Source organism: Thunnus albacares, chromosome 6 (assembly GCF_914725855.1).
Source record: "Thunnus albacares chromosome 6, fThuAlb1.1, whole genome shotgun sequence".
In the NCBI taxonomy this organism is placed as follows: domain Eukaryota; kingdom Metazoa; phylum Chordata; class Actinopteri; order Scombriformes; family Scombridae; genus Thunnus; species Thunnus albacares.
This window is the reverse complement of record NC_058111.1, coordinates 32,746,825-32,759,898: the sequence shown is the minus strand read 5'-3', so window position 1 is coordinate 32,759,898 and position 13,074 is coordinate 32,746,825. Positions and strand designations below refer to the sequence as shown.

The 13,074-nt window shown below is 41.4% G+C and overlaps 1 protein-coding gene across 1 annotated transcript in view; it reads left to right on the top strand.

Moving 5' to 3' along the window:
• ulk2 (unc-51 like autophagy activating kinase 2) overlaps positions 1–13,074 on the top strand; it is a 40,846-nt gene that overhangs the window by 12,033 nt on the left and 15,739 nt on the right. Inside the window, exons 4-13 of the mRNA XM_044353324.1 lie at positions 4,904–4,936; positions 7,663–7,699; positions 10,045–10,218; positions 10,998–11,071; positions 11,222–11,323; positions 11,416–11,474; positions 11,562–11,644; positions 11,777–11,827; positions 11,927–12,015; positions 12,598–12,766. Of these exons, the coding sequence (XP_044209259.1) occupies positions 4,904–4,936; positions 7,663–7,699; positions 10,045–10,218; positions 10,998–11,071; positions 11,222–11,323; positions 11,416–11,474; positions 11,562–11,644; positions 11,777–11,827; positions 11,927–12,015; positions 12,598–12,766 (871 nt within the window). The remainder of the gene's footprint in view (positions 1–4,903; positions 4,937–7,662; positions 7,700–10,044; positions 10,219–10,997; positions 11,072–11,221; positions 11,324–11,415; positions 11,475–11,561; positions 11,645–11,776; positions 11,828–11,926; positions 12,016–12,597; positions 12,767–13,074) is intronic.

Below are 13,074 nucleotides of genomic sequence, written 5' to 3'. Positions count from 1 at the left end.
TCACTTTATCTGGTTTAATTCTCTTTAAAGAAGAAGTGAGACCAATCACATGCTAGTTTCATCATTATAAAGCCTGCAGCATTTCAATAATTGTGCGCTCAAAGTTCCGCCATCTGTCCCCCCTTCATTCTTCGGATGTGAATAAAACTTGGTGTGTATGTTCAGGAGATAGTGCAGGATGAATTTTTATTAGACAATGCTTTATTTTTCTTATTTTTATATAACAATACCTTGAAGCATAAACCTGCAATTACATTTTTGATATGTGGTAGTATTTTGTAGGTAATACAGTATCCATGAGTTTGTGGTTCAACAACTATATCACACAAACACACACACATGCCTCCTTGCATATTTGCTGTTACATACAGTGAGAGAGAGAGAGAGAGAGAGAGAGAGAGAGAGAGGGACATAAAGGAATTGGTGGAGATGAAAGTTGATATAAAGGTAAACAGAGGAAGAGGGGGGCGGGAGTTTGTTTATGATGTGTTTTGGTTTGTGAGCCAATCTCCACAAAAGCTGATGCTGCTCCTAAAGAACATTGTGTTCTAGCCTAGAGAGGGGCCCCCAGCCTGTTGTGTGTGTGTGTGTGTGTGTGTGTGTGTGTGTGCCCTTATTACACAAGGTATTGAGGCAGGACTAACATGAAGAGAGCTGAAAAGAAAAAGGGGCAGTACATGTTCTTGGATACTTTCGGGGGGATTTTTGGAGCTCAGCGACATTTTCCTAGAAAACCTGCAGCATGAACTTCAGTGGCCTCCATCCACATTCCTTTACTTTTAACTGGCTGGGACACAGGCTCAGAGGAAAACACTGTTACTGCTCACTGAGGCGCTGGCACACACACACACAAACACAGCTCTGGATGGAACATACGCAGTGCATTACATGTCTGATCAGCAAGCATGAGCAAGCACACTCTTTCACATGATCTTCAATACATACATGCTGCTCTCTTACATAACAAAGAGTGCCTGCAGGGACTTAAAACAACTTAAAAGATTATGAATACAAAATTAAAATAAAAAAAATGTCTGTATTTCATTGTCTTTGCCTTTCATGTAAATGTGTTTTTGGACTGTCATGACTCATTACATGGCCTGACTTGTAGCAGACACGTGCACCTTTTATATGATGTTCTGTTCTTTTCCATGCATGACTGGATCAGCAGTGTTTTTGTGTGTTCTGTATGTGGCCATATCAGCATGTCTGTGCAATAACAAATTGTACAGTTGTCCCACCTGCAAAAAAACAAACATCCTCTTTACCCAAGATCCAGCCACACTGACAATCACCAAGCCACTCTGACCTTTTGTCCTCAGCACATAATTAGTGTTTTCTCGCTGCTGTCACTGACACAGTCATGTATCATTGCGTGCTGCTGTTATGTCAAAGCATAGACTTTACTCCCAAATGACACTGACTGTTTACTCAGAATATCCCGGATTACGCTCGTCGCTTCCGTGACAAAAGCACACCAGCTTTCCACAAATACTTAACCCCCCCCCCTTTCCAGTACCCCCCGTCACACACACTCCCCTTGACCTCCACCCCCTGCAGTTCGGTCGTTCCCATCCCCCATGTAGTTACATAATTCAGCTCTCCTGGAGTTGGACTGTGACGCAATAACTGAACGACTAACCAGACACACCGCTGTTTTGGTTCACACTGACTCTTGGCAGTGCTGAGTATTTTTGTGTGTGTGTGTGTGTGTGTGTGTGTGTGTGTGCCGCTTATAAATGTCAGTAACTTTTCAATGCCTGTGTTTTGTGTTGTCAGTCGTCAGATCTCTGGATAATAAAATCCTTTCATCCATCCGGCCAGCCTGCAGATTTAGTTGCTTGCAAAACAGCCTCTGAACGTTACATGAGTGTGACAGAGGGGCTATTTATATCATGGCGTGTTTTGGAATATTTTGTGCTGGGAGGGAACGGTTTTGAACCCAGCCCTCATATGGTGGTGAGCCATCAGTGTCCAAAGTCCACCAATTTTTCTTTCAGATGTGGCCAATGTGTGAACAGTACCTTCTGGAGAACATTTGTCAATGTAAACAGTTTGAGCAGTTGTCACTTTCATATCTGTGAGCTGCCACTTCCTCTAAGCCTTCACAAACAAAGGCTGCCCTATGTGCTGCTGTCACCACCTGCCTCTTGACATTCATCTCACTTCTTTGCAATTAGGCAACAAACCAAACTGAGGCAACTGCAGCAGTCAGAGAAAGCTTCAAAACACTCTCACGTGTTGTTGAATAAGGTAAATGTTGCTTCAGGCAGCAGCTTTTCTTAGAAGTACCTTCAGTCTCGGCTGTTTGTTGATATGAGTTCTCTCTGACGTTAGACAGTAGACACTCGAGTTTGTGATTGTGTAAGAATGTTCTTCAGTGACGGTGGCCAGACATTCACTTGCATTGCGTGTGCTTTGTGATGGGACAGTGATGTATCAGTAACCCCCACTGATCTGGCCTCATGATGACTCTGCCCCCCAACACTCCGTCACCATCCCCCCTCTTCACCAGATTGCGCTGCAGAATACAAACTCCTTACGTAATCCCCCATAGCCCCCCCCCAACACACCCATATTCTCACACATACAGTCAGAATGGATACTGGTAGCCCATCCCCCACTACCACCTGCCCCAGTTGAAGAAAACACTGTGTAGGATTGGAACAGACTGAGCTACTTACCAGCCAAACAAACAAGCCCATTAGCACAGGCTCACACAGCACAGTGGCACGGTACTGTAGTTAGTGGTCAGACCAAGCTCACCTAGTGTTTGTTTATATGCAGCATGGTGTGAAGGTTGTGAAAAATGTTATGCTGAGTTTCCCTCTTTGTTGTTGTATTTTGCCAGCTAGGAATGCTAATGGGTATTGGAGTTGATGTCAATCCCATCTGATTCATTTTTGTTCATTCCATATACAAGAAGATTACTCTGCAAACTAAATCTGTACTTATTCTGTTTATATGGTGGACCCAAACAGTGTTTTGATTTTGTTGGAATACAATTAGTAGTAGCTTGTGAATAAACATATTGATTTGTGCCATTCTACACTACCCAACATCTGTGAGGAGCGAGCTACAGCATTCTAGTTTCATATAAATACTAATTCTTAGTATGACATGTCAATATTCAATACCAAAGTAATATGGTAGTAGTGTTTCCCCTATATGCTTTCAACAGCAGCACAGCGCCGCTGCTAAATGATGAACGCCACTGCTGAAATTTCACATAGTGATGGATACATAATAATCACGTCAAATGCAAACCACATGCACTTTCTGCACTTTGAGCAACTGTCTGGAGGTAACAGGGGAGAGAACAGGAACTGGTATCATGTATGGCCCCTCGTCTCTGTCCTCCAACCACACACACACACACACACACATACACACAAACACGACGAGTTCTGCACTCGTTACTGTAAGTGCAATAAAAGCTTCACAAGTAAAAAGCCAATAAGTATTCTATCAAAACAACTGTTCAACAAGCATAAACATGTAGAAAAGTGATATTTTCAGCTGCTTTGTCCGCAGTCGCTCATCCACCGCCGGCATGTTGATGATACTTCTCTTCACCTCCAGAGCCCTTCTGGTGTCAAATGCTCCTATAAATTATCACACACATGACTCTGTGGACATGGATAAACAGGATAATCTGGAACAAATCTAAGCTAGTTTTAAGTTATTCCACTATCGGTGTGCGCAAACACAGGTCCTGGCTGGACAGCACCACTGCTGAAAAAAATCCTAGTGGAAAACCTGGGTAGTGTTCCTGCATTTGAACCAGACGAACCAGGGTCAGAATTGAGTTCTCCAGCAGTAGATCCTGGCCCCAAAAAAGTCCCTGCTTTGGGGATAGTAATTTCTGATGGCCCAGGAACCATTAGGGTAGAGGTAGTGGTGCTGTGATTGGTCAAACACAAACCTTGTGGCTGATACAACTTGTTTATAGCTTCATTCACACAGTGAGCAGCAGTTGGTGTTTATTGTGTCTTGACAAAAACATAGTTTATTAATCAGTTTTGAGACTAATTTGCCAAATCTCCAGATTCCCTTTTTTTAGTTGATTTTGAAATCGGGCATTAGTATCTGGTTGTATTATTTGCAACAGAATCAAAGTAGTATTGACATCTTAGTCACAGTATCAACAAAACAAGACAAAGTCAAAACCTATTATATGGCTGGACTGTGTATGAAATGCTAGAGGGCTTTTCATTTGAAACAACAGATACAGGAAGAGGCAACACTCAGTCGACCAATGATGTAACACCATTGGCTCTCAGTCACTTAGTCATGGACTTTCACATTTACAGGTCTGACATCCGTGGTCCAGCCAAAAATGTCTCCTGCAAAACTGACATGCTAGTAACAGGCACTGCATTGAATTCCGTCATGGGAACGATCTCATCAGTATTGACCACTTAACCACCACATTGGTACACTCTTAATGAGACGACCTTTCATGGAAAATGTAATTACATACATGTTCTAACAGTCATAAACTAAAGCAAGAATGTTTACATCTTGATTACTTTTGAAATTGATTTCCTACTCAAATGTTGAGTGACACCGCATGACATTGGAACAAGTTCCATCATGTTTCTCTTCACAGTGTGTTTCATGTGTTTAATGTTGACTCACGTCACCTTTCTGTGACTTAAGACATTATATTAAACACAGCTTTAAGCATTATTAGCCGTGGCATAAGCATCAAGTAACATTTTCATGAGATAAATAAATGTATGGTAAGAAAAAGCCATGGCTATGATAAATAGCAAGCTCTGGTATAATGCACTTAATGTTTTTTTTCCACTGGCTGTTTTGTCATGCTTGTGTACTGGAACCGACAGCTGCTTCAGGATAAATGGCTTCTCTAACAGATTCTGTGTCCCTTCTCTTCCAGGAAACGCCCAACTCTGTTTTCCTGGTCATGGAAGTAAGTATAGAAACGTGACTCTCTCTGGATATTTCATGAGCCAGAACTCATATTCTCTTCTCACGTGCTGTCACTTGTGTTGGGGAAAGTTTGTTTTTGGTGTAACAAATTACTTGTTACCTACTCTAAAAAGTAATTTGTTACATTACAAAGTTTTCTTTATTATAAGTAACATGAGTGATGACTTACATAATTACGAAGGTACTCATTACCACAAAAGAGCACTCTCAGCATTCATTACAGAGTAATGTTTCACCCCAACACTGGCTGTCAGCATGTGTTTTTGCAGTTTTGATTGCTGTAGTCCTCACTGCTGTCACCCCACCCCTTTGTCAAACTTCTCTCGTGTCTTTCCCTCTTTTATTTTCTTTCACAATGTCTTAATTTCCTCTCTTAGCTTGCTGGCAGCCTTACCCTCAGCATCCTCCCCAACTTTCCCCACTCGTTTCGCAACATGCTCAGCTGGCTGCTGGTTTTGAAAACAAACCTTGACTGCACCTCAAGTTACTCCCTAAAAATACACCCCTCTGTTTTCTAGGAACCATGTTCCCCAAAAGCCTTAACTTAAAATCTTGTTTTGGTCTCTGCTTAGACGGCTGTACACTGTACTGTATTTATAATCCTTTGGAATCTTGTGTGTTTGGATCAACTGCCGTACGACTAGGTTACAATAATTTGAGGGTACCCATGTTACAGTTTTTTCATTATGTTGTTTTCAGAGTTGACATGGGTGAAAAACAAGATGGGCAGTTGGATGTGGTTATCATTTTCAATTTTCAAGTATCAAATGGTTTTGGGAGTATTGCTAGGGTCATGTCCTTGCTGCACTTTGACGCATTCACCTCAGTCTGGCTAAATCAATGCTCCTTGCCTCATGTTTTGCTTAGCAAGAAAAAGCTTGTCTTACTCAAACATTGGTGGAAGTATCAGATGAAAGTGTTATGTTAAGAGATGGGCACACTGAGCCAGGTGTAAACCCAGTGAAAAGAATACTGTGCCCTTTGAACACTCTGGAGGGGAAAAACTCAAACTTACAGTAGCAATCATAGTTTGAATGTGGCTCAGATAACATGCATGTAAACTGTAAGATGAACCATACAGCCTGGCAACATGTCAGATAACTAAATGCATACCTTTCTGTTATGTGCAGCTGTCTTGAAATTCTGTTACCATTTCAAAGTGAAGCTTTGCTAAACACTAAGTGATTCCTCAGTATGAAAGTGAAAATGCAGATCATCAAAAGCATGAATTAAATCCAGCTTTATCACAAGAGGCTGTGGTCAGGTAGTTAAGCAACAGGGAAATGTTTGCCTGGGTGATTGACGAAAGGAGGAGGAGGAAGAGAAGTCCTTTGTTTTCACTGGTGCAGAATCTAGAATGATTTAATGTTTAATCCTCTGGCTCTGTGTGCTATCAGTCTTTGTTTTGTCATGCTCTATGGGTGGCAAATGAAAGATAAAACCTGAGTAAATAAATGCAGAATTATAGAGAACGCAGAATACGAATCAGGAGGGGTCAGTGAACGGTTTGATGAGTGTGAAAATGATGTGAATCATATGCTATGGCCTTCATAGTCACCAGATCTCAACCCAAATGAACACCTATGGGAGATTTTGGAGTGACGTGTTAATCTGGATTTACTGTTGAAGCATTATAGACTGTAGATACACAGTAGATACAGAGGTCATTGGTTTTGATTTATAGGCTAGCATCAGATTTCACCCGTTGATAAACTGCAGCAGTACTAGACACATATATCATGATCAGGCTGTATCATGCTCTGATTATATTCCCCACAGTGACTGTGTGAGCCACGCTATGTGGGCTACATAGTGAAAACTGAAGTTACATCCAGGTTTTGTGTGTTGTCTCTATCAACAAACTTGAAGGAGGAAATACAAGGAGACAAAACTGAGAAGTTATTGCAGTCTCCACGTGGTATTTCAGTAACCATTGTCGCCTCAACACATTGTATCGTTTTTGAGGTTGCGCAGGTCAGCTGCAGCATAGCTATGGAGCCTACGCATGTAGCTGCCATAGCAACGCTTAAACCCTTAACACACAGATATAAATCCAGCTTTAGACTGCGCTCTCTACCAGCATCATCAAAACACCAAATGAAGGAATATGTGTTGCTCCTCCCTCCAGTAGAGTTCCACACACATGGGGAATCTATGACAAGGAGCATTGAAGCTGTTCTGGAGGCCTTACTTAGATACTTAATGTTGGTTTTCCTTAAAGTTGTCACCCATTCATGCATGAAGTCGACCTCAGGAGCAGGGACCAGGATAGAGCAAGCATGGTTTCACTAAAGATTCCTGTGTAACTGGAACTTTTCAGTCTTACTTGTTTTTGCTTATCCACTTAGCAACTGACTTTCCCCTCAACCCCCTCAAACCCCAAACACACACACACACACACACACACACACACACAATCCCTGTTTCCATCCCTCCGTTCTTGTTGTCCCTCTTGAGAACTAACTGCACTTGAACAGAGGTTGTCAGCACAGATAAAGCTACAGCCGTTCAGCAGATTAATTGATGAGGCTGCCATTATCTGGGCTGGGATTTGTACGCACACTCACGCACATACAGTATGCACGCACGCATATCAGCATGCATAATACCAAAATTTGCTTCTCAGCTTGACATTGTTGAACCTGAATTGAATTCTGCTTACGTGTTGTTGTTGCTGATAGTGGTTGTTTGTCTCCCCTCACACAGTACTGTAACGGAGGTGATCTTGCCGACTATCTGCAAGGTAAGCATCACACTAATCTGTCTGCCACACACACACAGATTATTGTTCATCAAAATAAAGTTACTAATGCCACAGAGGAGGAAAAGCCACGTGACTGCAGCTATTATGAGTGTAGGCGTGGGAATATGTGCACGTTTTTATCTATGTGTTACGGAGAGTTTGTGGAATAATGTGTGTCTGTATTATGTTGGGATATTTGACAGTGTATGAGTGTGAGTCTTTGAGTGAGTGTTTGCATGCTTTCTATGTGGGGGGATGTGTGTGTGTGTGTGTGTGTGTGTGTGTTTGTGTGTGGTGGGAATCACTGCAGCTTTGTACAAAGGGTTCCTTCTCTAGTTTAGAGCCAGTCAGTACACTGTTTATAACAAAGGTCAGCATTTCTGGTCGTACAGCTTAACAAGTCAGCTTAAAGGGGAACTCCACCAATTGTACACATCAAAGTGTGTTTAGAGGCCTTGGGGAGTACTACTGTATATATGAGAAAAGTTGTATCTCCCACATTACCCACAATGTAGGAAGTCTGATGAGCTTATCTGTAGCCGCTCCTCATCTCTGCTTGACGCTACTGGCTCAAGGCTACATTAGGTGCTTCTAGCATAACACACCCGAAACTGTATGGCTGAGTGAATCATTTCAAACAGTATTGTGGGTAATGTAGGTGCCAGATTTTGACAAGGAAGAAGAATTAATGGAATAAAAAAGACAATATCTCTGGTTCTTCTGCATCGATTTAATCCTTTTTTGTAACTGCTCATCCGACAGTGTTGTAGGAATGTGATGCTGAATCTGTAGAGTAGTCTTTTAAGCTGAAATGATGTTTGGAAGTTCTGTTTTACATGGTTCAGATCCCCCAAATACCAAAAATTAAAAATGTAAAACATAAAACAATCCAAATGTAGACATACTACCATGTTTTTAATAAAAAAAAAACAAACAGTCTCCTCCTCAAACACTTGTAAGCAGTCCTTTAAGACATTATAAAAACACTGATTAGACACAGTTTCAAAGACAAATTGCCAAGTTTGATTTAAATGAGATTCCGGTTTAGTTCAACCTGATGTACAGTATATTCCATAAATGTGGCCATTGTGACTCTATGGGTCATGCTAACTTTAAAGCGGAATTTTCCTAAACCGAAATGTTTTTTGTCAGATCTTCATTATTGATTTACCATAGCTATTCTCTCTATAGTAGCTAAACATACATTGTCAGAATGTCCTTGTTTGGTTGCTCTGGTCCACGAAACACTTAAGTGTTACTCAATCTCATCTGACAGCATTTGGGCTTTAGAGCGGTTAACTCGACATGTTTGACATTGATGTTGAGTGTCCAAAGAGACTCAAAACTCACTGAACACTCAATGTGTTACTACAGTTGGATAGTTTCAGGTAAAAACAGGTCCGTCGCTGGAATCTCAAAACCCTCTGAATGAGTTGCAGTATGTGCTTTTCCAGAACATCTGTTAGATAACCACAGGTGTTTACACCTCTGTTCCATAAAAAACATTGATTGTGTTGCTGGAACAGCTCCCTTATCACTGTACTTTTCCATAATGTGCCTGCCCCACACGTCCACATTAGCAGTTTACAGAGTGGGTCACGGTCAGACCCATCTGTGACAGGGTGGTATAGGAGCCTCTGCTTGAGTAACACTTGCGGTTGTGAAATGAAACCATGGGGTCACAGTGGAAGTCTGAAGCTGTAGATTAGTGTTCAGGGTGTCACAGTGCTCTAGAGACCCAACCGTACCCAACTGACTGCCAGCATGATGAAGTCATAAATCATTGTGACTATGTTCTTATCAGTGGAGGGCTTCTGTGTTCATAGATGTGTAGGTGCCGACCCTCACGCATTATCAGTCTCCCTTTATATAAGAGGATCTCACTAGTGAATTACTCTACTACTTACACAACTTTTCCATGTTAGAAGATAGTCTACCCTGGTGGGCAGAGAGCAGCTAACACCCCCCCCCCCCCCCCCCCCCCAAAAAAAAAAAATCCTAGATTAATGTTAATAAGCTTACTAGTTTGATCTATGCCTACACTGTAATCACAATGGTTTGGTGGAGAGGGAGAGAGAGAATGAGAGAGAGAGAGAGAGGAATCCTCTTAGTCTCACATCGGATTAGACTTATTTCACTACCACCAGGGAATAGGACCTTCAATGCCTCAATTTACACTATTTACCTCAGGATTATTACTGTAACATGCTAATTATTAGCTTTAATCAAGTGAGGCTGATAAGCACTTTTTGTGGAGTTGTGCTTGCTTTCTCTTCTACTTCAGAAATAAACTCATGCAACATTTTTTATTTAATCCTGGGTAATGGTTATTTTCTCTTCTGTAGCCAAGGGGACCCTGAGAGAAGACACACTGAGGGTTTTCCTCCAGCAGATAGCTGCTGCCATGCGCATCCTCAACAGCAAAGGAATCATCCACCGCGACCTGAAACCCCAGAACATCCTGCTGTCATATGCGGGTCGCAAGAAGTCCAACATCAGCGGCATCCGCATCAAAATAGGTAACAAAATCAAAAACAAGAATATTGTTTAGAATATTGATATTACCAGAAAACTGGTATCTTGTAACTGTTCAAATTCACTGCATTTATATCATTATTAAATTCAGACTTGTAGTTACAAGTCTGAAGTTACAAGTTGGAAATCTGAATATAGATCTCAAAGAAAATTACTTAGACAGTGAAATATTTTTATTCAGAAGCAGAATGAGAGGGAAAAGTGAACTGGCCATGTAAGAGATGTTAGTCATTTTATCTACCAAACATTTGTTGTGTACCTAACCTTGACCAAGTAAATAGTTACTCTACAAACTCAAAACATCACACCTTGGCAACAGGTGCATTATACAAATATAGAAAGGATAAAAAAGACACACACATCCCAGTACCCAGTAGGATTGGTGCTGGATCAAAAAAATACAAAAACACATGTGACATAACACATCTGTTGCAAAGTGCCATCAATCAAATTGTAGAAAACCTTACATTTCATATTTTACATATACAAAGATTTTTATATATAGGCCACAAATTCTGTATTATACAGATTTCCCATTTTTGCACCTTATTTTCAGTTGGTTAGGTTGTTTCATATCTAACTTGTTACTGATGTATGTCTGACAGCATTTTCATTCCCTGCCTTATCTCTGTTTCATGCCTGCATTAGTGGTCCCAGTGTTTGTCTCCCAGGCATTCTCCAAAGTCTAACAATAGTGGTTTGTGTTAGTGGTAATAATAACACATGTGTACTGACTGCTTTGTTTCATGCCTTTGTCCTGCAGCTGACTTTGGCTTCGCACGGTACCTTCAGAGCAACATGATGGCAGCCACGCTATGTGGGTCACCCATGTACATGGTCAGTGCATACTGAATATTTTGTGTATGTCTAGAGTTGCAGCTGAGGTCAGCCATTTTAAAGTGACCTGTCAGCCTTCTCAGCAGCATGTTCATGTTGCATAACTGTCCTCACTGTGGATCTTTACTTATGACCTCTCTCATCCCTCAGGCCCCAGAGGTCATCATGTCCCAGAACTACGACGCCAAGGCTGACCTGTGGAGCATAGGGACGGTCATCTACCAGTGTCTGGTCGGCAAGCCACCTTTCCAGGTTAATACTATGCACAACAAACTGGTAACAATTGTGTTTGTGTGTGTGTGCATCTAATTATAATATTATTAATAATTAAATAATGTTTTCAGGCCAATAGTCCCCAAGACCTGAGGATGTTCTATGAGAAGAACAAGAATCTACAACCCATGTAAGTCACGGAAGAGAACTGGTGAACTTTAATTTTGAAGACACATATTTCACAAGGGTTTAAGACTCTAATGTTTTCATTACCCAGCATCCCGAGGGAGACTTCCCCCCAACTCAGTGACCTTTTGCTGGGGCTGCTGCAGAGGAATCAGAAAGACAGGATGGACTTTGGTGAGTGATCATTTACTTAGTAAACTTAAAATGGTGAATGTATTGTTCAAGTTTAGTTTTATACATTAAGATCAGTGTTTATGTTTATGAGAAGACTGATCGTTTCTGCCCCTTTAACCCCTCCCTATGCAGACACATTTTTCAGCCATCCTTTCCTGGAGCCATCGTCCACTATTAAAAAATGTAAGCACAAAGGTCACATTCCAAAGCACTCACTGAAATAGACTTTCACATCATCCAATTTGATTGATTAATGATGAATTGTGTATTTATTGCCTTCAGCGTGTCCGGTGCCGGTCCCCAGTGCCTCCAACGCTGTAACGGACAGTTCCTGTGGCAGCTCCCCATGCATCCGCTACAACTCCCCTCCTGTGAGTTTGATATAACTTTATAAATCCCCATTCACCGGGGATTAAACTTTTACTGTAAAATATTAACCATGCTCCATTGTTGTTATGCTTGTATTGTGCCAGCTTGCTGCTTCCTCCTGTGCAAACATTGCCTGAAAAGTTATACATGGTGTCCAAAAAGAGGAAAATAAATAATAATAATTCACTTTTATTAGCTGAATTATTAATAATCAGAATCCTTCTGAAAGAGATTTAAGTTTATTTATAATTTGTAGCTCTTACTATTGTAAATAGAGTAGAAATGTGATTCCTTCAGGCTCAACTGCCTCTACAACTGCAGTGCTGCTAGTATAAGTGCTGCCACTACTACTACTAATAATAAGTCTACTGCTTGTTATAACAATCTATTTTCATACTGACACATCTCATCTCACAGCAGCAGTGGGACTGCAGGGCAAGTCAATTTCCCAGGATGTCAGTGTTCTCTAACTATGTGATTACATTAGTTTGACAGTCAGCACTGCCCTGCCTGGAAGCCTTAATTGCATTCAGGAGCCACACACTTAATCCCTCCTCTCTCTCCGTCTGTCTGTGAACACACAGTCTCTCCCAGACATGCAAACTCTAGCAGAAGATGGTTTGTCATCCCCTCCACTCGGTCCGCCCAACTTCCTGCAGCTGTCCAAGGAGTCTGCAGGAAGCACCAGCAGCAAGAACTCCTCCTGTGACACTGATGACTTTGTCCTGGTGCCTCACATCTCTACTGACAGCTGTAAGTGCCGTCACACACATTCACAGCACTCACAGCACACACACACACACACACACTCACACACACACACACACATATACACATACATTCGTTTACACCCCCCCCACACACACACACTAAGTGAGTGTTTTCTCACTTAGAGTTTTCTCTTGAGTTTGAACAGAATGTATGAATGAATACCTTTTTGTATGAGTCATGAACAGAGTCTTGCTTTCTGGCCTGATATCATATATACATGATATAATGCCTTCATCTGAGTGAATTTGGGGTTTAAATATGATACTGAAATTAAAGGGCACCTATTAAGC